We start from the raw sequence: 20,693 nt of genomic DNA on the forward strand, positions 1-20,693 counted from the left end.
CCCGCAAAGGCAGGCCGCCGCGCCTGCGCTTTACGCCGCACTCGGGGAGGCGGGGCCGGCTTCTCCTCCAGATCCTGCTTAACTGCAGCCTCCCCCTTGGCCTTCCCGGCTTCCGTAGCCTCCCGCTGCGCCCCCATCACCCAGGCTGAACCTGCTTTATAAAATTTGGTGTTTGCGCTGCTACCGTCTCTCGAGCTTTGTTGTATGTGCAAACCAGTTGTGTTATTATGTAGTTAATATGTCCTTTAAACTGATTCACCTTTATTCCTAAATAAATATTTATTTTTAAGTAAACCTTTCTATAAATAGAAAACTACCGTAATTGTAGTAGCAAGTAACCATAAAAAGAAAAACGTTTCGTAGGTAGTTGTTAGTAAGTAGTTAGGGTTTACATTTCAAAACTAAACACTGTAATAAATATAAGAAATTTACAAAACTGCATACCCAAAAAATAAGTATTAATTTAAAAGGCACTGTTTACATTCAGCCTGTGGTGAAGTAACCCATATTTAGGTGAAGATGAAGTTTTACAGAAAAAGTATTCCAATTCACGTTTACATACAGTAAATAAAGCAAAAGATGGTTAGCTGCCTCTTCTGCCGTGGTTGGAGTCCGAGAACTAATTCCCAAACAAAATAATCAGTGAGCTGTGGTTCTATACGTTTCTGATTGAAGAAAACATGTAACGTGAAGCTATTCAAAATGAGTAGAGTGAATTTTTTCCATGGAAAGGTTTCTTGACTTGTAGGTGAGGCTGAACTGGCCAAAACAAAAGACAGGCTTGCAGCCTCCTTCTCTCCACAGCCTTCCCTTCCAGCTGGACCATCCAAAGCTGCAGCCAGGCTACTAGCTCCTCTACCCACCAGAGGTTTAGAAGAATTGGAAGTAGAAACCACCTCTTGAAAAGTGATGGTAGATCCTCCTGTCTCCACTCCCCCAGCCTCTGCCTTTTAGGCAGGAGAGAGTGTGGACTTCTCCCCACCCCTAACATACCCCACCCCAGTACCACATCCCCCTAGGAGGAGGATCATCAATTCCTGATGAGGCAAGAATATGACAAAAACATTGGAGAGTCTCCTTGACTGTGCAACAGTGGTGGGAGAAGGCCAGCAGTACCTGGCCTGCAAAAGCAACCTAATTTGATCAACTCAGCTCTCTATTTCATTTGGGCAACTCTCAAAAAGAGCACTAACAATTGAAGGTTGAATTAGTCCACTAACATGTGGAAAGAAAATATGAAAGCCAGGACATCTCAGTATGAATCAGTGTAGATCCAGTTAAGGTAGTAAACAAAGCTCATCTCAAAATGTATTAGTTTCTTTTTGCTGCTGTAATAATGTACAACAAACTTGGCGGCTTAAAAGTACCCAAATTTATTGTTGTACAATTCTGGAGGTCTGAAGTCCATATAGACCAGCCTTTCACTTGGCTAAGAACAAGGTGCAGCAGGACTGTGATGCTTCTGGAGGCTCTGTGGGAGAGTTCATTCTCTTGCTTTTTATAGCATGTAGAGGTTGCCTGCCCTTATCTTGTGACCCTCTTCCATCTTCAAAGCCAGCAATCATGCCACTCTGACTTCTGCTTCCATTGTCACATCTTCTCTGACCCTCCTGTGTCCCTCTTTCACTCTATAAGACTCCTTACGGTTACACTGGATCCATATGGATAAGCTAGGATAATCTCCCCATTTAAAAATATTTAGCTTAATCACATCTACAAAGTCCCTTTGCCACATAAAGTAACATATTCATAGGTTCTGGAGAATAGAATGTGGACAATTTGGTCGGGGAGGGTGCAGGGGAAACCATTATTCTGAATACTTTAAGACCATAATCATTGTGAAAAAGAACCAAGATGATAGCAAGAGCAGCTTCACACAGAAGAACCCAGTTTATTCATGAACTTGGTGTTGAAGTATCAGAGCGAGACAATGAGCTTTCAGGCACCACTGAGGAAATAATCAGAAGCACTACAACAGCTGTTAGATGAGTCAAGGCACATGCCTCAGCTCAGCCTCAGCTGAGAAATAGGAAGCTTGGCGCCCACACCAGAGACTGAGGAGCCCCTAAAGAAAGTTATCATGGAGATTTGTGTGTTAACATGTCTAAACACTTGACATGAACAAGATAGAAGTCAAATTTTGAGATCTGTGAGTTGAACAAATCCAGTGAGGAGTATTGATTTCACCTGGAAATCAGCATAAATCATGAAAAAAAAACTGGATTTGAAATCCTGATCAACATACAGGCATTCAACAGTCAGATGCCAGCAGAGATGATACTAAAATAGGCATCAAAGATCAAATAGTCCTCAGGGTAGGCAAACAAGAACCCAAGCCTCAGTGATTCCCGATGGCAATAGAACATTCCAAAGACTAGATTTAAAGGTGGTTCAAAACAGCAAAATTCAGTAGAAGAATCCTTCCGAACATTTGGAAGACTAGAAATGGAACTGGGGGTAGATCAGTAAGCAGTTCCCAGACGTCCCACATGCTGATTTGAGTGGTCAGACAAACCAATCAGGTAGTAGTGAATTCAGCTGAAAGGAGGGACAACAATTTAGAGTAGCACGTTTGGAAAAAATAGTGCTAGAATTAATACTACAGTGAGAAATACAGTCCAAAGACTATAGCCAATAAGGTTATGGTCCACCTTCAGTAACCAAAGCTGTTCACAAACAGAGTGTCAGTGTTTATTCTGAGGAATGTAATTCACAAAGGGAAGGTAGATCTTTACACGAACTTCAGAAAGTCTGTTAGGAGAAGAGGCATAACTCTCACTTTTTAGAGGCAGATAAGAGTACCCCACTCTTTAATTCAAGACTTGAGTCAAGTATATCAGCAGAAAAAAGAAAAAGAATCTAGCAAGTCACAGCTGCTGCCAACACCATGCAAGTCTCAGAGAAGATGTCAAGTTAAAAAAGAAAAAAAGAAAGAAAGGAAAAAGCATCCATCCCATGGAAGATAAAGACTGGGACAGTGTTACAAATGGATTTCAGCCCAGAGCAAGACTGGCAGAAAATAGAAACACCACTGGGGGCTTTCGTCAAAGCATTTCTTGTTCAGAACAGACAGATCTTGGAACCTCTGACAGAATATAACAATCCCTCTTCATGGGACTTCAGGGGATGGGTTTAGCAAGCTCTGTATCAGTGGCTTTTATGTCAATTTTAAACCAATCATGACTGAGACTGCAGAAATGAATTCTCTAACAGAAACCAAGTCTCGGTCAGAGACTCAGGAATGTCAGCAGGGACCAGAGACGCGCCGAGAATTGAAGGGCAGGGTCAGTGACTGACGGCTGCCCACACGAGGCAGATTCTTCTCAAGACAGGCACACCCAGGAGGCAACACTGAGATGCAAGGTGAAAACGAGATCGCCTCAACTATTCCCAAACCAGGGAAAACAGGGCATAAAGAGAAGAAACACGTCAGCGGGAACTGAATGTACCTACTCTGAGCTTTGCCCACTTGGTTTTACTAAATGAAAATGATGATGATGATCACATACAGGGCTGGCTTAGAGAGCAAACTGACAAGTCTTTCCACCAGGAACTAGGGGTACATCAATATTCAGAGTAAATTAAGTAAAATCTGTGGTGTTTGTCTCAGTAACTTAGTACAAACTAAAAACAAATTTTGTAGCAGTCGTATTGCCCAGTGGCTGTCAGAGGCCTGGACTTGTCTACATGTTAGCAGCCTGTTTTAGGGTCTAAGATAGCTAACGATGAGTGAAGTTATGAGGATCTCTTAGAAAATTGCTTTTCAGTGTAGCTCAATATTCAAACATTCATGTGTGTGTGTGTGTGTGTGTGTTGGGGGAAGCTAATCAGAAAGAAAATATAACAGATTGTAATTTGAGCTATTTTGCTGTTTTTCTTAACTTGTTAAACTTGTTCTACTTGTTTTAAAAAAAAGCATTTATGCAAAAGTTTGAAATGCAAATGTTAAATTGTCTTTAAAGGCAACAAGATTCCTATTGCTAGTCGATGATGGAACAACATTGTGAATGTACAAATGCCACTGGATTGTGTGCTTTAAAATGGTTAATTGCATGTTATGTGAATTTCATGTCAATTTTAGAAAAATATCGCTAGAACCAAATAACCTTTAAAATGTTTTTATTTCAGTCTCTTTGTTTTGCTAATTTGCCCTTCTGAATAGGCAAATTTCAGTAGGTTAAAAATTAATCTTCTTGTTATTAGTGCAATAAACTTCATTTCGACCTCAAATTTTCACAGGTTTTGTGCTATGTCCAGAAATTTGTCTGTAAATAAAACTGTCATTAGCTCTTTCTTTTTAAAAAAAATTTTTAAAACAATTCCAACCCGAGAAGATTTGCAAAAAATAAAAATAGTATAAGAACACCCAATACCCTTTTTTTACATTAACCTACTTTTTTATTTGGAGGTACTGGGGATTGAACCCAGGACCTCATGCATGCTAAGCATGCGCCCCACCACCGAGCATATACACCCAGCCACGCCCATACTCACCTACTTTAACCTTAACATTTTAGCTGATTTGCTTTATCATGTGCTTTATCTTTTTCAGTATGTCACTGAGAATATTCCCTTGTATAATCACAGTACATTTATCAGCTTCAGTGAAGTTAACATTGATCCAATACTTTTATCTAATTTGCCAATTATGTTCCAGTTTTGTCAGTTGACTGAATAATGTCCTTTGTAACATTTTCCCTCCAGTACAAGATCTAGACCAGGGTCAGCCGTTACATTTAATTAACATGTCTCTTTGGCCTCCTTTAATCTGGAACATTTCCATAGCCTTGTTTCATCTTTTATTACATTGACATTTTGGAAAGATTTGAGTCCATTTCCTCTACATCCTCGCCAATACTTGGCATGAGCAATCTTCTAAATCTGTCATTCTAATCTGTGGGTAGTGGTATCTTATTGTAGTTTTTTGGGGTTTGTTTGTTTTTGTTGTATTTGTATTTCTTTAATGACTGCTGATATTGAGCAGGTTTTCATGTGCTTATTTGTCATTCTTACATCTTCCTGGATGAAGGATCTATTCAACTCTTTTGCCCCCTTTTTTACAGAGTTTATTTTCTTATTTTAGTACAGAGTTTTCAGTTCATTCTGGATACAAGCCCTTTATCTGGTATATCCTTTACAAATATTTTCTCCCAGTCTGTGGCTTTTATTTTCATTCTCTTAAAAGTATCTTTTGAGATACAAATTTTATTTACAAACCAGAAATAGACTCATGGGCATAGAAATCAACTATGGTTACCAAAAGGGAAAGGGGGAGAGAAATTAGGAGTTGGGATTAACATATATACACTACTATATATAAAACAGGTCAACAAATCAATAGAAGGACTTACTGTATAGCACAGGGAACTATATTTAATTTCTTGTAATAGCTCTAACGGAAAAGAATCTGAAAACATGTATATATATGTGTGTATATACATATGTATGTGTATGTATAACTGCAACACTTTGCTGTACACCTGAAACTGACATTGTGAATCAACTACACTTCAATAAAAAATAAATTTTTTTATAAACATGTCTTTTGAGGAGCAGAAGATTTTAAACTATAATAACAGAGAAAGTTGAACTGCCTGGGGCTGAGGCTGTGATCAAGATTGGCTGAGAATGGACAGGAGAGATTTTTGCCAGGTGATTTACATGTTCTAAAACTTGTGGTGATAATTGCACAACTACACAGATTTACTAAGAATCGTTGAGTTTTACACTTAAAGCAGGTGAGTTTTATGTGATTTTTTTTTTAAACCACAGTTTAAAAAATCTGGGGGGAGGGTACAGCTCAGTGGTAGAGAGTGTCCCTAGCACTGGTTCAGTCCCCAGTACCTCCATTAAAATAAATGAATAAATAAAAACCTAATTACCTCCCCCTAAAATTAAAAAAGAAAAAAGGAAAAAATTTTTTTAATTTTAAAAAATTGTAGGTATTAAAGGCTTCTGTATCTCAGACACTTTACTAACTGCTGGCTGCAATTTGGTGAGGAACCAAAAGTCCCAGTCTGTTCCCCTGGGGCCTAACTAAGCAAATACCTGTAAGCACTGTAACGGCCAGGATACAGAGTTTTCAGGAGGGACACAAAGGTTTACCTAAGTAGCTGCCTATGTCCTTGTTCCAAGGTTGGATGACAGGTTTATGGGCACTCATTAGATTGTTAGTAAATAATATAAAATAAAAGAGGGTTATGGATGAAATAATAATGGTATGTGCACCTTTTAAAACTTTTTTTTCAAAAATGTACAACAGGATGCTACTCAATAAGAGGGATCTGATCTAAAGTGGGGTTGGAGCATGAAAGGACTAACGAGGGACTTCCTCGATTACATTCTTTTTATTTCACGCCACTGGATTGATTAATGGGTCTGTGTTAGAAATTTTCAGAACAAAAAGAGAAAAATACAGCCTTCTGACCCCCCTGCCTCCCCCCACAACCGTGAACTCACCAGCACTACACCAGAAGAGGCAGTTCTCTGTTCCCTTAGGTTCGGTGAGAGATGAGAAAGGTGAAACTCTCCACATCAACTTTCATCAAGACCAGAAGGGTGTGCAAGACAGGCATACAAGTAAATTCGACTCATCTACAAGTCTCAGTCTCTCACCCCACTTAGGGCTGTTGATGGCGAGAATAACATTGCTGGCCCAGCTTACAGGACAGGCACCTTTTGGTGATGAGAAAGCTTCTTTTTAGATCAAACCTAAATTTATGGTATTTCATACAGAGTGGTAGGCTGAGCTGATTACACAGCCCAGTACCACTGAAAGGAGCAAAGAGCACTTTACGACGTGCAAATATGATCAGTGCTAGCAGCAGGAAGGTGATGCCAAACGACGTGACCATGTAGACCGTAAGTCACAAGACAACTTAATTACACTCAGGCTCAATAAGCAGGAAAAATACCCAAGACTCGCTGACCAGCCTGTATCTGGTTTCTCTGCCTGGCAAGGAAAAGAAGTCATTCAGATGGGAATCGCATTCTATGATTTCTCTCTCTCTCATATGATTTCTGTGTCACTTAACTGTAATGAAATGTCACCTTATGATCCCTCTCTTCCCATTTTTTCCTTAATGAAAATTACACCAAAGGGCACACTTCATCAATTACAAATCATCAGTTACAATCTGAGAAAGGATTCAGAAAGAAATCTTTCTTTTTTATTTGAAAAATGTAAAAGGAGCATTAAGTAAACATTTTTTTCCTGTTTTTAATTGTTATTCCGGCCAACACTCTACACCACAGACGTGGAGCAACATCTCACCAAACCTGAGACAGCTTCCTCCTGTAGCTTTGTGAATGGGGCCTCCCTCAAACCATGTCAGCTGAACACATCTATACCACTGCCTACACTTTGAGAGCTCACACAAGCCAGGGAAACCTTGAACTCACATATGATTTCAAGAATCAGGGAGAAGAAGTGCCCCTTAACAATGCGGTAGACTGTTTCCGCTCAAGCCTTAAATATCATGAAGTGGTTGCCCATTTGAGGGAGTGGTTCTCTTTTGAAGTCACAGAAGCTGAGGGATTTGGAATAGAGGCAGGGAGCATTCCTGCTATAGACTGAATGTTTGTCTTTCCCCCAAATTCAAAAGTTGAAACCTAACCGCCAACGTGATGGTTTTGGAGGTGGGGACTTGGGAGGTGATTAGGTCACGGGAGTGGAGCCCTCCTGAACGGGATTAGTGTCCTTATATAAAGGACCCTAGAGAGCTGCCTTCCCTCCACTGCCTGGTGAGGACACAGCTAGAAGACAGCAGTCTATGAGCCAGGAAGTGGGTTCTCACCAGACACTGAATCTGCCAGTGCCTTGATCTTGGACTTTCCAGCCTCCAGAATGGTGAGAAATACATTTCTGTTGTTTATAAGCCACCCAATCTATGGCATTTTTTTATAGCAGCAAATTAAGGCATTTCCTTTCCATAATTGGGAAGCCAAACCTCACTGTGAGCAGGAAAGAATAATATGACCAACTTCCAGCTGGCTTAGTGCTCTTTCTAAAATAACAATCAGTACTATGGACTGCTGGAAGGGAAAGCGTGTAACAATAGTAATTCCAATGACCTTATCTAATAACAATTATTTGTATAGTCATGTATCCATGAAGTTTGCAAGCAGGCTAGAAATCTACACGATATGGTAAGTTCTATGACTATTGGTCATCTTCGGGCTCTTTCTTCGTGTTCAGACATTTCTGGCCAACTCGTCAGCCTTGTCGTCCTCGAGAGCTCCTGGATCAGGGCCTGTACCTTTGCTCTCATCTGCATCCCTTGCATGTCGTCCTTGCAGCAGCTAAGATACCCAGCAGCGCAGTGAACAGCAGGCATTCAAGTGTTCTGACCATCATCTCACTTCGTACCTTTCCTTGCTCACAGGCTCACTGCACACCTGCCCCAGTTGATCTTCCGTATTTACCACGTGGACAAACTGACCCAGAGACTGGGCTTCCTGGGACACAGCACAGCACAGCACAGTGGGGTCTAGGGCCCTTTCCACTTCTTCCCTTCCCTTCTACTCTCTAACTTGAGTCTGGTTTCCTCCCTACCACACAATGAAATCGCTCCATCAGTACAGGTGGGGACACCCTTAGTCGTCAGTGTAGCAGACACTTTCCAATCCCTATTTGATGATCCATATGCCTGTGGTTTCAACCCTTACAGCACGTCTCTCCTTTCATCCATGTCCTTTCCCAAAGCTCCAGGCCTGTAGACCCAACTGCCTGGGATGTTCCCCAAACACCCCAGACTCAGTCTGTCAGCACCAAACCCACTGGCTTCCCCTCATACCCATGTCCCTAACCTGGTGAATGGCTCCTGACCCACACAGCCTACTGAACGTAGATGATTATCAGCCCCTTTCCTTCTTTGTCCTTCCTCACAGAGCCCTTACTTTGTCCAGGCACACACTCCCTCCACACCTGGCCCTCCTCCCAACTCCAGGGGTGGGCCTGATTTGGTCTGAGGGCCTCCCATCCCCCTGGCATGTGACCCAATTCTGACCAATAAGTAAAGGCTGTCAACCGAGGACTTCTGGGAAAAGAGACAGTTCCTTCCTGGATGCTATAAATGTGGATGTGACTCTGAAATTGCAATTCCAGACTGAGGATGAAGCCGACTCAGAAGGAGGCACAACAAAAGACAGGAAAGAAGCTGAGACTGTGCTAACACGCCGAGCCGCCGAATCCCCCGATCGGGGACAGTCCGTGATGGGAGATAATCCATTTTCCTACTGTTTATGCTGATTTGGGGTTTTGTTGCTCCTAGACGGAAGTCTCTCTCCTCTCCCTCACACCCAATCCCCTTAAGAATCCTGCCAGTTCCCTCCACTAAAATACACCCCCAATCCCTCCCTCCACTCACCTCCATCCCCACAGCCAGCATCCTGGTCATTCATTGCCTAGACAACTTTAAATGTCTCATCTGGTCTCCTGAGCCTCCTCCCAGCAGCTCAACTTCACATCCCGACCTCTCAGCCTGATGTCGACTTCGAGGTCAGATCGGTGACATCTGTTCCCCACTTCAACCCCTGGTGGCTCCGCCACTGCCCTCACATCCGGCCACTGCTTCCCTCCCTGACCACCGCATGTGCCCTCCCTCAGGTACACCAAGGTTGATCCTACCTCAGGACCTTTGTTTCCTCTGTCCAGAGGCTTCTCCTTCAGATCCCCCAAAGGCCCAGCTCACCTTAGCCTTCACATCTCTTCTCAGAGACCCGCCCTGACTATATCGCCCATGGCAGCCCCATCAGGGTGCCTCCAGCATCCTCCATGTTGTGACACTTTTCCCTCAAGGCACTGTCACCACGTGAAAGACCCTTGTGGCCTTCTTTATTGTGCTCCCACCAGAACGAGAGCCCCAGGAGGCCAGGCAGCTGAATCCCCGCGCTCACCACCGTATCCCCAGCGTCTAGGGCGGCACCTGGTACCGGGGAGGCACAGGCAGGCAGCCTGTGGCCTATTGCTGATTCCACCGCCTCGATTTCCCTCAGAACCTTGTCTATCACCACCAGCCCTCCCCCACGTTACGCTTGAAACTCTTCTCTCTAGAATTCCTTCTAGAAGCACCTCTTTCCCAGTCAACCAGCCTGAATCAATGCATGCTTTTCCAAAGGGGGGGCACGTGGGCCCCAGGGGGGAGTGGTGGTGAGGATACTTCCGTGAATGAATATACACAAGGATCCTGTGGGTTCTTGGGGAATTTTTTAAATTTTGTGCATTCCTGTGATCATTCAACATTCCGGATCACCCAGCAGAGTCCCACCTTTAGCCAAGCACTGCCTATGTTTTTGTGACTGTGTTGGCTGTGTGTTTAGGTTTGGCACCAAGCAGGACCAGCTTTCCAGTTTTACAGGTAATTATAAAAGCATAGAGATGATTTAATTTATAGTGTATCTTTATCATATGAAACCGAAGTCACACCACAGAGGGCTGAATGGATGATGGCTTTATACACATAAAGGGCCAGAACTATCTCCACAGGTATCACATGCGCCGTGCACCATATCGTGTAGCCATTTGCTTTTAGCAAAATCCATTCCTCATGTTAATGTTGTTGGTTTAAATTTTATTGGTTTTGCAGAGATTTCTGGATTCAAAGTTAATTTTAGCTCTAGAGTTGTTTAAAACCTCTAAGCGTTAAACATTTTAACCTTACTTTAAGTGTTCAGAGATGTAAGTGAACTTTATAATAAAAATAACTGAAGTCACTACTGGGGTCTGCAAGGACATTTTGTTATTTTATACAATGTGCCACATAACATGCACGTGCGTGGTTATTCGTGGCAGCATCCTTTGTGGGAACAAAAGACTGGACGCAATTTGAAAAGTTCGAGAATTGAGAGAGAATTGGTTTTAAAGCATTTGGTTCATCTACATGGTGAGCTACAATGCAGCAATAAAAAGGAGGAGGAACCTTAAGTACTAACAGGAAACAAACTCCATTAAGTGAAAAATCCAAGAGCGCAAAAAATAAGGGGGAAAGATAGAAAGAAAGAAAGAACATACATACACACATTTGCTTATATGAGCATAAGAGATTTTGGAAAGATACACAAGAAGCAGCAGCACTGGTTTCTCCTTGAGAGAGCTGGGTATCTGGAGGGACAGAAGTGGAACAGAGACTTCTCTGGAAATCATTCTGTACTTTTGGAATTCAGAACCACATAAATCTGTTCCAAAAATAAATGGAAAGGTGGCATCTCTCATTACCCACGCTCATATACAGGCATCTCAAACTAAAATGCTTTCAGAGGCTAGGCAGAGGATACAGGTGAGAGAACTCAGCAGGGCCGGCACCCTGGCACCCTGGCACCCTGGAGAAAGGATGCCTCATTACAAGTTACCAGGTCAAGAGCAGCCTGTGGAATGCACACACAAAGGAGACCAGGAGAAGGTGAAGAGCTGAATGTGTGTGTGAAATCATCTGATGTTGATATGTTGCCAAAAAGTGAAACTTTAAAACTTTACTGCTGATATACATCCAGAAGTGTATACATAAGTGCACAGCTCAATTAATATTCACACAGTGAACACAACAGTGCAAGCAACAGTCAGATCAAGAAATAGACGGCCAGCCCCCTAAAGTCCTCTACTGCTCTCTTCCGTCTCTAGCTACCTACCCACCCCCACTACTACCCTGACTGTTGACAGAGTGGGTTCATTCTACCTGCCTTTGAACAGCGTATGAATAGGATCACCCGGTATTGCGGTCCGGCATCGTTCTCTCAACACTGTGCTAGTGAGATTCACTCACATCCTGTGCGGAGCTGCGAACAGCTGTTTCTCATTTTTGATAGTCTTCCATTTATTCATCTGTTCTCCTGTGGGTGGGCATTTAGGTTGCTGCCAGTCTGGGCCTCCAGAAATCAGTCAGCTATGAATATTCTCCTTCATGTCACCTGGTGAGCAGAGGGAAGCATTTTTGTTGGGTATGTTTCTAGAGTGGAGTTACTGAGTCACAGGATCTGTTTAGATTTAAAAGATACTAACAAACAGTTTTCCTACTGTGTTCCAATTGCTCCACGTGCTTGTGATGACAACTTTTAAAAAGCCTTGGTGGGTGGGGGGGATATAGGTCAGTGGTAGAGCACATGCTTGGCATGCAGGAGGTCCTGGGTTCAATCCCCAGTGCCTCTGTTAAGGGGGAAATTTTTTTAATTAAAAAGAAACTTGACCAAAGCAAACACCTGTAGGCCACCAATTCATCACCTTTGACCTAGTGCATCTCCAGTTCTCATGAGAGAGAGATCTTTATGAAGAAAGTTCAGATCTCAGCACATCATTCCTTTGATTTAATACCCTGCAATGTCTCCCACTCCTTGGGTAATGGCCAAACTCCTTAGCTTGACATCAAATGCTTTCTGCAGGCCGGCCTTCTTTTTTCTGCCTCTTTTCTCTAATCTTCTCTGTCCACTGTCCACGTGTCCATCCCTGCCACTCTGAAGGCCCTGGAGGGCCATCAGGTTCCACAAAGTCTGCATGCCTGAGAATGGGCTATTTCCCTGCCTGTGGCTTCCCCTTTCCCCTATTAGGCCAGGCCAATTTGTGTACTTGATCTCTCCACTAAACTACCCTCCCAAGCCCATGGGATAGTGTTCTGTCTGCAGTCTCTCTATCCCAGGACTTATCACAACATCCGGCACATGACAGGTGCTCAGGACATGTTTGTGACACAAACTCAGGGACTCTGATGTTAATTTTTTTTTTTTTAATGCAGATAGGAGAGGGGAAAAAAAGAGACAAAAGGAGAAATTTTCATCTTATCCTACTCCAATTGTTCTCCCCAGAGGCAACCCCTGGGGACACGTTCTTGTGCATCCTCCTTTAGATACACAATGAATGTACAACTTCATATTCAATACAGCTATTTAGTCAATAGATGCTATGGAGAACATAAAGCAGAGAACTGGAGATGGCGAGTTGCAGTCCCAAACTGAAAGGTCAGGAAAGGCATCAATGAGGTGACATTTCTGCAAAGACCCTAAGGAGTCGAGGAAGAGAGCTGCACTGGTCTGAAGCAACCCAGGAAGCAGCTCAGGCCGAGGGAATAGCAGGTGATGAGGCCCCAAGCAGGGCTGCCCGGCCTATTTGTGGCAAGGAAGGTGAAACAGGGTGGCCAGCAGTGAAAACCGTTTGATGGGTGCAAGACTGCAGAGGACTTTATAAACCACTCTAAGGACTCAAGACTTACTTGAATAAGGGAAGGCACTAGAGTTCCTGATCGGGAGCTACAGAGGCTGACTAGCGGTTTTCAGAATTCACTTCTTTGGTCAAGAGCAGACTCATTATTTTTCGCAGTAGCTCAGTACTCCACTATGTGAAGGTGCCATCGTTTACCTGGGCCTTTCAAATGATGGACATTTGGTCTGTTTCCAATCTTTCGGACTCAAAGTACTCCAATGTTTCCTCCTTTCCATGAATTCCAGCTGACAATTTTCTGATCAAAACCTTTTTCTACAGTAACCCAACTCAATCTGTTCGTTTAAACAGGACATTTCTTCTTCATTAAAGAAACAACGTGATCTCACTGGTTCCGGGATTCCCAGCTCAGACCCCTAGCCTGAAGCTCTTTTTCCACTTCAGAAAGGTGCCCAGGTGAGCAAGTGGTTTAAAAAAATGGCCAGGAGCCCGATGGCCGTGCTTCCCATTTCACTTCTGCGAGGAGGGGTCGGCCGGGCCAAGGGCCTGAGAGTGTGTCCACGTCCTGGGACCAGGACTTAGGAGCCCACTAGCCTTCCGAGACAAACCGCTAGCCAACCCTGCTCCTCCAGGAACGCGTAACCTAAAAGAAGCTACACGGAAAGAGTGGACGCGGAACAACCTAGCAGAGTTGCCGGGTCGCCAGTCACGGACGTCGCAAAGACCCGCGCCTGCGCAGTGGCGCCCCGCGCGTGCCCGCGCCTGCCTTCCTTCCCACGACTTCCCCTCCGGCGCCTGCGCGCTAGGACCCACTCGCCGCAGGCCCGCGTAGCTGGAGACCTATTAGATAGCCTTTCTTACCAACTGAGATGGGACGAACTGGTTCGTACTTGAACCTGTTGTCTCTCCCTTCCCAGTCTATGAGACTAACTACAAACCTTTTAACCCAGTTCACCCTAGAAGGGAGACACTGGACCCTCGGGGCTTTAAGGGCGCTGGCGGGCACCCAGGTATCCAGGAGGGTTGTGGGCGGGATCACTCGGAGACCACGTGGAGAGCCTCCGCCAGTAGGAGCGCAGACCGCACTTTGCGGCTCGGCTTCAAATAAACTACCGTGAGGCCAGAGCGGCCTGTGGGGCCCCGCCCCCTTGCCTGGGTCTGGGGCCCCGCGAGACGGCGGGCGGGGTGGGGGCGCCGAGAGCGGGGGCGGGGCGCAGTGGTCGAGTGACGGCCCGCCTCACCTATTCGGGGCGCGGGCCGCGGCGCGGTGGGCCCCGCAGCCAATGGACGGGGGTGGGGGCGGGGGGCGGCCTCGGCTGGCGGGGAGGGGGAGCCCGCGGCTGGGGGACGCGGGGGGAGGAGGGGGCGGGCTCCCAATCCGGTTCCATCCGGTTCTCCCACCGCCCCCGCCGCGGGTCCCAGCAGCTCGGGCGGCGGGAGGAGCGGCAGCGGCCAGGCAGCCCAGCTTCGCGAAGGCTCTCGGCGCGCCGCGGCCCGCAGGCACCCGGCACGCGCCCGCCCCGCCGCCACGATGCCCAAGAGGAAGGTGAGCGCCGGCCGCGGCCCGCACACGCCCCCTCCGCCGCCCGGGCCGGCCGCAGCGCCCCGCGAGGCCCAGGTCCCGGCCCCCGCCGCGCCATCGACGGGGCTGGGCTCCGGAGGCTCCCTGGCCCTGCGGCGGGCGGGTGGGCGGGCGCGCGGCGGCCCCGGGCGCGCCGTTCTGGAACGTTCGGCGGCCCGAGGAGCAGGGTGGGAGATTCGAACGCGGCGGCGGGAAGCCGCTGACGTCACGCGGCCGGGCATTGTTCTCGCGGGCGGGCGCGGGGCGCGGGCACTTTTGTTTGCGGGCTGCGCCCACTCGCCGTCTGCTTTTCCCGCAGGTCAGTTCCGCCGAAGGGGCGGCGAAGGAGGAGGTAAGTGCCCCGCTTCTCTCCCGGGGGTGGGTTCGGTTTGCACTGCATCCCTCATTCCTCGCTCATTTTCCTTTTTTTCCCCTAAAGCCCAAGAGGAGATCGGCGAGGTTGTCAGCTGTAAGTAAGGCGAGCCCCATAACCTTTCCTTTCCGTGGGATCTTACGCGAGGGGAAACTCAAGTGTTACCTTTGCCTTTCAGAAACCTGCTCCTGCAAAAGTGGAAACGAAGCCAAAAAAGGCGGCAGGAAAGGTAGGTTTCAAACTTACCTTCAGAGACCGCGGTGTCTTGGAAATGCTGCAGTGCTACCTAAGGCGCCCCACCGGCGAGCAAGATCTTGACTTTTGAGTGTCTCAAAATAATTTGCAGTTAAATGCCCTCGTCTCCCGGAAAGTCGAAGAAGTACTTATTTACCTACTTTTGTTCTGTGGTTTAATAACTTAAGTAAACAGTGTCTTTTCCTAGTCTGGGTGAAATACAGTGGATGTAGTCATCCTGGTTTATGGGAATATAATGTATCCCTTTAATACTGTTGTAGAATTTAGGAATAAACTTAAGACGGGTGAAAATACTAAATAATAGTTTTCGCTCACCAGGGAAATCCATTGTTTGTGTTGTGTACGTTATGGTTAGTGCTCCTCTGTTGGTTACATGCTTGTACTTCCTCTTTTGACAACAGCAAAGCTAGGACTGAGGCCAGGAGAAGGGGAGTATGTAAGTTTTGCATGTAAGTTTCGCAAGGCAAGGTAGGGGATCATGTGTACGGGGGTAGATAAAGAGTTGTGTTCCCTGGGAACAGGACTACCAGTATTCTAAAAGTATTTTATATACAGTTGTATGTATAGGAGTTCACTAAATTATTTTACCATAACAGGCTTTGAGTTAATTGTAGGTAGCATGATGGCTATTGCTCTAAAATAGATTCATGATGGCATTATTCACATTGCCGGTCTTTGGAATGAAGTTGTGCTTGGATATATGACGTTAAAACTTAAGTTGGAAGGGCAAAATACGTGTGTATTATTTGTTACTTTGTTTTTGGATATAGCATGGGAACCATCCTTTGTGAAGCTCTCATGTTCATTGTGGGGAGTTCATGGTGTGGTTAATTTCTGTTAACTCAGAGCTTAAGTGAGAGTTTGCTGTTAGACGTCTCCTCAAATAATCCTTAGCCTGATTACTCCTTTCTGAAAAGTGTAGGTGGAAGCTCAATCAAAAGTTTCCGCCCCCTTTTTTTTTTTGTTTAAACGTTTTAAAGAGCTGAGGGTAAAAATCTTTTTTCCAGTAGAAAGTTGTGTTTTGTGATTTCTTTTTCTAACAGATCAAGGAAGGTATAGGTGTATGTAGTATAGAACTTCTCACACTAGGAAATAATGTAATCTGTACGAAAAATGAAGAGTACCCCAGAAACTTAACGGAGGGGAAAATAGTGGATCTTGTTGCAAGATGTCTGAGTGAACACCGTACTATTACACATCTTTTATTATTTGCCTTTTTTAATAAATCAGTTGGCTGAAATACTATGCCTATTTTCTCAGATTTTTTTCTTCCTATTTTCATTTACCTCTGTCTATATTTTGATCTGCTCTAAAAAAATTTTTTTTAATGAAACCAGTTCAGATTTTTAACTCCAGCTGAGTCTGGGACATCAGATGTAATCAACATTTTCTTTCACTCAGTGAGAGGCCAACAGGTAAGTCTTCAGTGTTCCTTGAGAAACAAACCTGTCAGTTCAGTTTTCCCAAAGGAAACATGATAGGGAAAGGGAGGAGCTATTTTTTTCCCCTTTAGTTTCTGTAATCTTTGTCTTTGTAATTGATTCATTTTAAAGGCTTAAACAAAGGTAAAGCTTTTGATGTATTGATTACTATACTACAGACGTTGATTTATCTCGCTTTCCAGCTATTAATAGTTAAAAGTCATGTTATTTCAGTCCAGGATATTGCATATTTTGTTTTCACTTTTAAGATTTTACATTTTTATGTTACTGAGATAATGGTTACGAAATTAATGAGAAGTCTAAAGAAATCAGATTATAAATGGATCATTTTAAAGTACAGAAGCATTTGTGACACTTCATGGTAGCCATGTATGTAACAGTGTTGTCCCAACTATGTTTGTTTACATAAGGCGTTATTTATCTTAAAGATAATGAGTTTAGCGATAGTCCTCGTGCTGTCTTTATGTGTGAAATGCGTTGGTGCAGAATACATTGCACTGATTGTTCCCCCTCAGCATTGGAGGTGTGAGATCTCCTTGCGTGTGTTTGTGGCTGTTTAACTCAAGTATTGTTCTTACACAACTCACTGGTGGCCTTATTTCGACTGTTTTACTACGTTATCTATTTACAGGAAATAAACATTTGTTCAGTTTCTCTTTCCCCATTAATGTATGGTTTACAGAAATACTGTTTTATATCACATTAAAGTGCATTAACTTTTGAACCTCTTTTTATCATCGTACTAATACCTGTGCTTTTCAGATTCTTCAAACACCTAAATGAAAACGATAAACTCAAAATTGAGCCTTTTAGCTACTCATTATATGATATCAAGGGATTAACTGTAGCAGGATAGTCACCCTGACCTTACAACATGGTGCTTTTTTCAGGTGAATGGTCTTACTGTGAGGGTAAGCGTCTCGTCAGGACAGTGGTTATTTGACAATTTGATTATTATTTGGGCTCAAAAGAAGCTTAGGGGTGGGTAGGGTTTCAGTGGGGAAGAGATTCCTCCAGTGATTCTCCACCTCATTTGTTCTGTCCTGTGGAACCTCAGAGACTAGTGGGTGGTAGAGAAAGCAGAGAAGTAGTATTGCAGCTCAGGCTTCGGGTTTAATCGTAAGTCTGGTGAGGCTCGGTGTGCGGGCTCTGGTAGGGTTCTCCTTGGCAAACGTCGTCCTGATGACTGGGGGGGGGACCTTAAGGTGTGTCGTGTAATTCAGGCTGACCTAGGGTTAACATCGCAACTGTTGTGGATACATCTCTCTAGCAAGTCAGAAAATGTTAGTACGTGTAACATTGATACTTAAAATATAAACTCTTATTCTGTCATAGGATAAATCTTCAGACAAAAAAGTGCAAGCAAAAGGGAAAAGGGGAGCCAAGGGAAAACAGGCCGAGGTGGCTAACCAAGAGACTAGAGAAGATGTGCCTGCAGAAAACGGAGAAACTAAAAATGAGGAGGTCAGGAGTGTGTGTGTTTGTGTTACTAACCTTGGCTCAGAAGAGTGGGTAATAAATTGTATATTTTTATGTAGCAGACAAGGCAGTGTTTATCCTTTATAATGTTGAACATTTTTCTGGATAGTAACCCCAAGTGAGTGGACAGATGATTTTTTATGAGTTCATACTTGAAAATATATATATGTAAATGTCTTTTTTAAGCATCTACATTGTACACAGCATTTATTAATTTAATTCCTGGTGTGTATTTTACTAAATGGTATAACACATTTTTGTTTTTTTACATGACCTCAGGGTTTTGTTAAATATTCTAGTCTTTTTTTTTTTTTTTTTTTTTTCAAATTGCCATCTATAGAACTATTACTCTTGTTTGGTTTTTATATTCTGGATATTGCTTTTAAAAAATTTTGTAATCCATTTCCTTCATTTTCCATGTTTTTCCCCCTTTCATTTCTAATGAAGGTTTATTTTTCTTAGAAGTAGCCACTTAAGTAGGACTAAATAGTAACTAAGATCAAACAAAAAGATTGATGTCCTCAATCTTTATCCTTTTAAGCTATGAGAAAAAGAGGTCTTGTCTTAAAAAATAAGTCGTTTGCAAGGCTGCAAAAGGTTAACCTTTATGAAGCCAAGCCTTTTTTTAAAAAACCATTATATTTGCTAACCAGAAAATATAATTTAGGGTATTAACTTTTAGACTTTTATATTCATAGATCAGACTTTAAAGTAATCAACTATTTATTCCTGTGAAATTTGTAATCAGTTTACTTTTCATTTCTAGTTCTAATCACACATCAAATATGTGACATTAAGATGACATGAACTAATCCAGCTATAAGTGGAGAATTTGGCTTCTGTTATCTTTTGTTAAACTACAGTTGATTCTCTTTATTCATGATGGCTCTGTTCTGTAAGGTTGCTCTGAATATTGGGCAGTTGCACGTAGTAGAAATACAGGGTTTGATTCCTGAAATGTTCTGATGTTCTGATCACATTCTGTCAGCAGATCAGACCATAACCTTTTATGTGTGTTTCTGTTTAATAGAAGCTTTTGATAAGTTATGTTGAATTCAGGACCAACGGAAACAGCACTGTAACTCGTGCCTAAAAGAAGCTGTCCAACATTTATTTTCTCCACGCAGCACAGCACAGCTTTCTTGCATGTAGCAGTGCTAGACAGCACTACACTTGTCCACATTGTCAACCAAAAGCACAAAAACTGAAATGTGTGGCACTAAATAGTGCACAGGACACTTGTTTACAGCATTACAGCTGAAACAAGAAAGCAGAACAACCTCCGCTGGGAATGTACGTGTCAGGTGACTCACATTTTCTGCTGCCTGGTATCTGCACATGACCGTGGAAGTGTCATGAATATGGATTTAGGGGTTACAAATAAACGTTAGTGAGTAGGCGAATTTACAAGTGCAGGATCTACAAATAATGAGGATTGAATGTATTTCTAAGACAATAGTTACACTAAGTAAAACTTAACATTGTATTAAATGCTAAAATCCCTAACATAGCAATGATACAGAAGTCAAATGTTTGATCACTATTTCTCCTTTGATTTGCAGAGCCCAGCCTCTGATGAAGCAGGAGAGAAAGAAGCCAAGTCTGATTAATAGCATACACCTGGTCTTATCAGTGGTCCCTGTCTCCCTTCTTGTACAATCCAGAGGAATATTTTTATCAACTATTTTGTAAATGCAAGTTTTTTAGTAGCTCTAGAAACATTTTTAAGAAGGAGGGAATCCCACCTCATCCCATTTTTTAAGTGTAAATGCTTTTTTTTAAGAGGTGAAATCATTTGCTGGTTGTTTATTTTTTGATACAACCAGAAAATAGTGGGATATTGAATATGGGAGGCTTTGATTGTCTTCAGTGTCAGCTTAACATTCCATAGATGGGGGGTAGTTTTTATATCCTATAATACAGAGAGCATAATTAAATCGCAATTTGGAGTCAGTTGTGCATTTAATGTCTTGAACACTTTAAATTACTTCTCTTCCCATGTTGTTTTTGGTAGAATTGTTTCCTAAAGCAAACCACTCCTTGATCTTGGCTCTCCTCGTCGGAATTTTGTGCACTCTGTAACATCTTTGGTCGTGGTAGTCCAGTTTCCTAGTAACTTTGTTAATGTGCTGTGAACGATTGAAAATTTGAGTGTGTAGTGTATATGATATTAAATTGTGAATTGGTGGGACTTACGATGTAACAGCATATCAACATTGGATGATACTGGTACTTGATATCCTGTTAAGGAAAATTTGTTTCCAAATTTTCAGCTGGAAAGTCACTGGAATAACTGTTTGGAAAAGAATCACAACTACATGATTATTTTAGATTTTTGGTATGTGTGTTAAGAATTGTGTACAAATTGAAATGTCTGTACTGATCTTCAAAACAACCAATAAAATCTCAGTTGTGAAAGAATTTCTTGAAGCACATGAA

At 43.3% G+C, this 20,693-nt stretch overlaps 1 protein-coding gene across 1 annotated transcript; it reads left to right on the forward strand.

The window, feature by feature from the left end:
- The first annotated feature begins 14,524 nt into the window (after positions 1-14,524).
- On the forward strand, positions 14,525-20,693 carry HMGN1 (high mobility group nucleosome binding domain 1). The gene is made up of 6 exons (XM_032463869.1): positions 14,525-14,690; positions 15,025-15,057; positions 15,145-15,174; positions 15,257-15,307; positions 18,111-18,239; positions 19,817-20,693. The coding sequence occupies exons 1-6, from the start codon at positions 14,676-14,678 to the stop codon at positions 19,862-19,864; spliced, it is 306 nt and encodes a 101-aa protein (XP_032319760.1). The 5' UTR covers positions 14,525-14,675; the 3' UTR covers positions 19,865-20,693.

The sequence above is a fragment of the Camelus ferus genome, chromosome 1 (genome assembly GCF_009834535.1).
Source record: "Camelus ferus isolate YT-003-E chromosome 1, BCGSAC_Cfer_1.0, whole genome shotgun sequence".
Lineage (NCBI taxonomy): Eukaryota > Metazoa > Chordata > Mammalia > Artiodactyla > Camelidae > Camelus > Camelus ferus.

Coding starts and splice junctions, on each gene's coding strand:
- HMGN1 (XM_032463869.1), top strand. Junction 15,058..15,144: donor AAGGGGCGGCGAAGGAGGAG/GTAAGTGCCCCG, acceptor TTTCCCCTAAAG/CCCAAGAGGAGATCGGCGAG. Junction 15,308..18,110: donor CAAAAAAGGCGGCAGGAAAG/GTAGGTTTCAAA, acceptor ATTCTGTCATAG/GATAAATCTTCAGACAAAAA.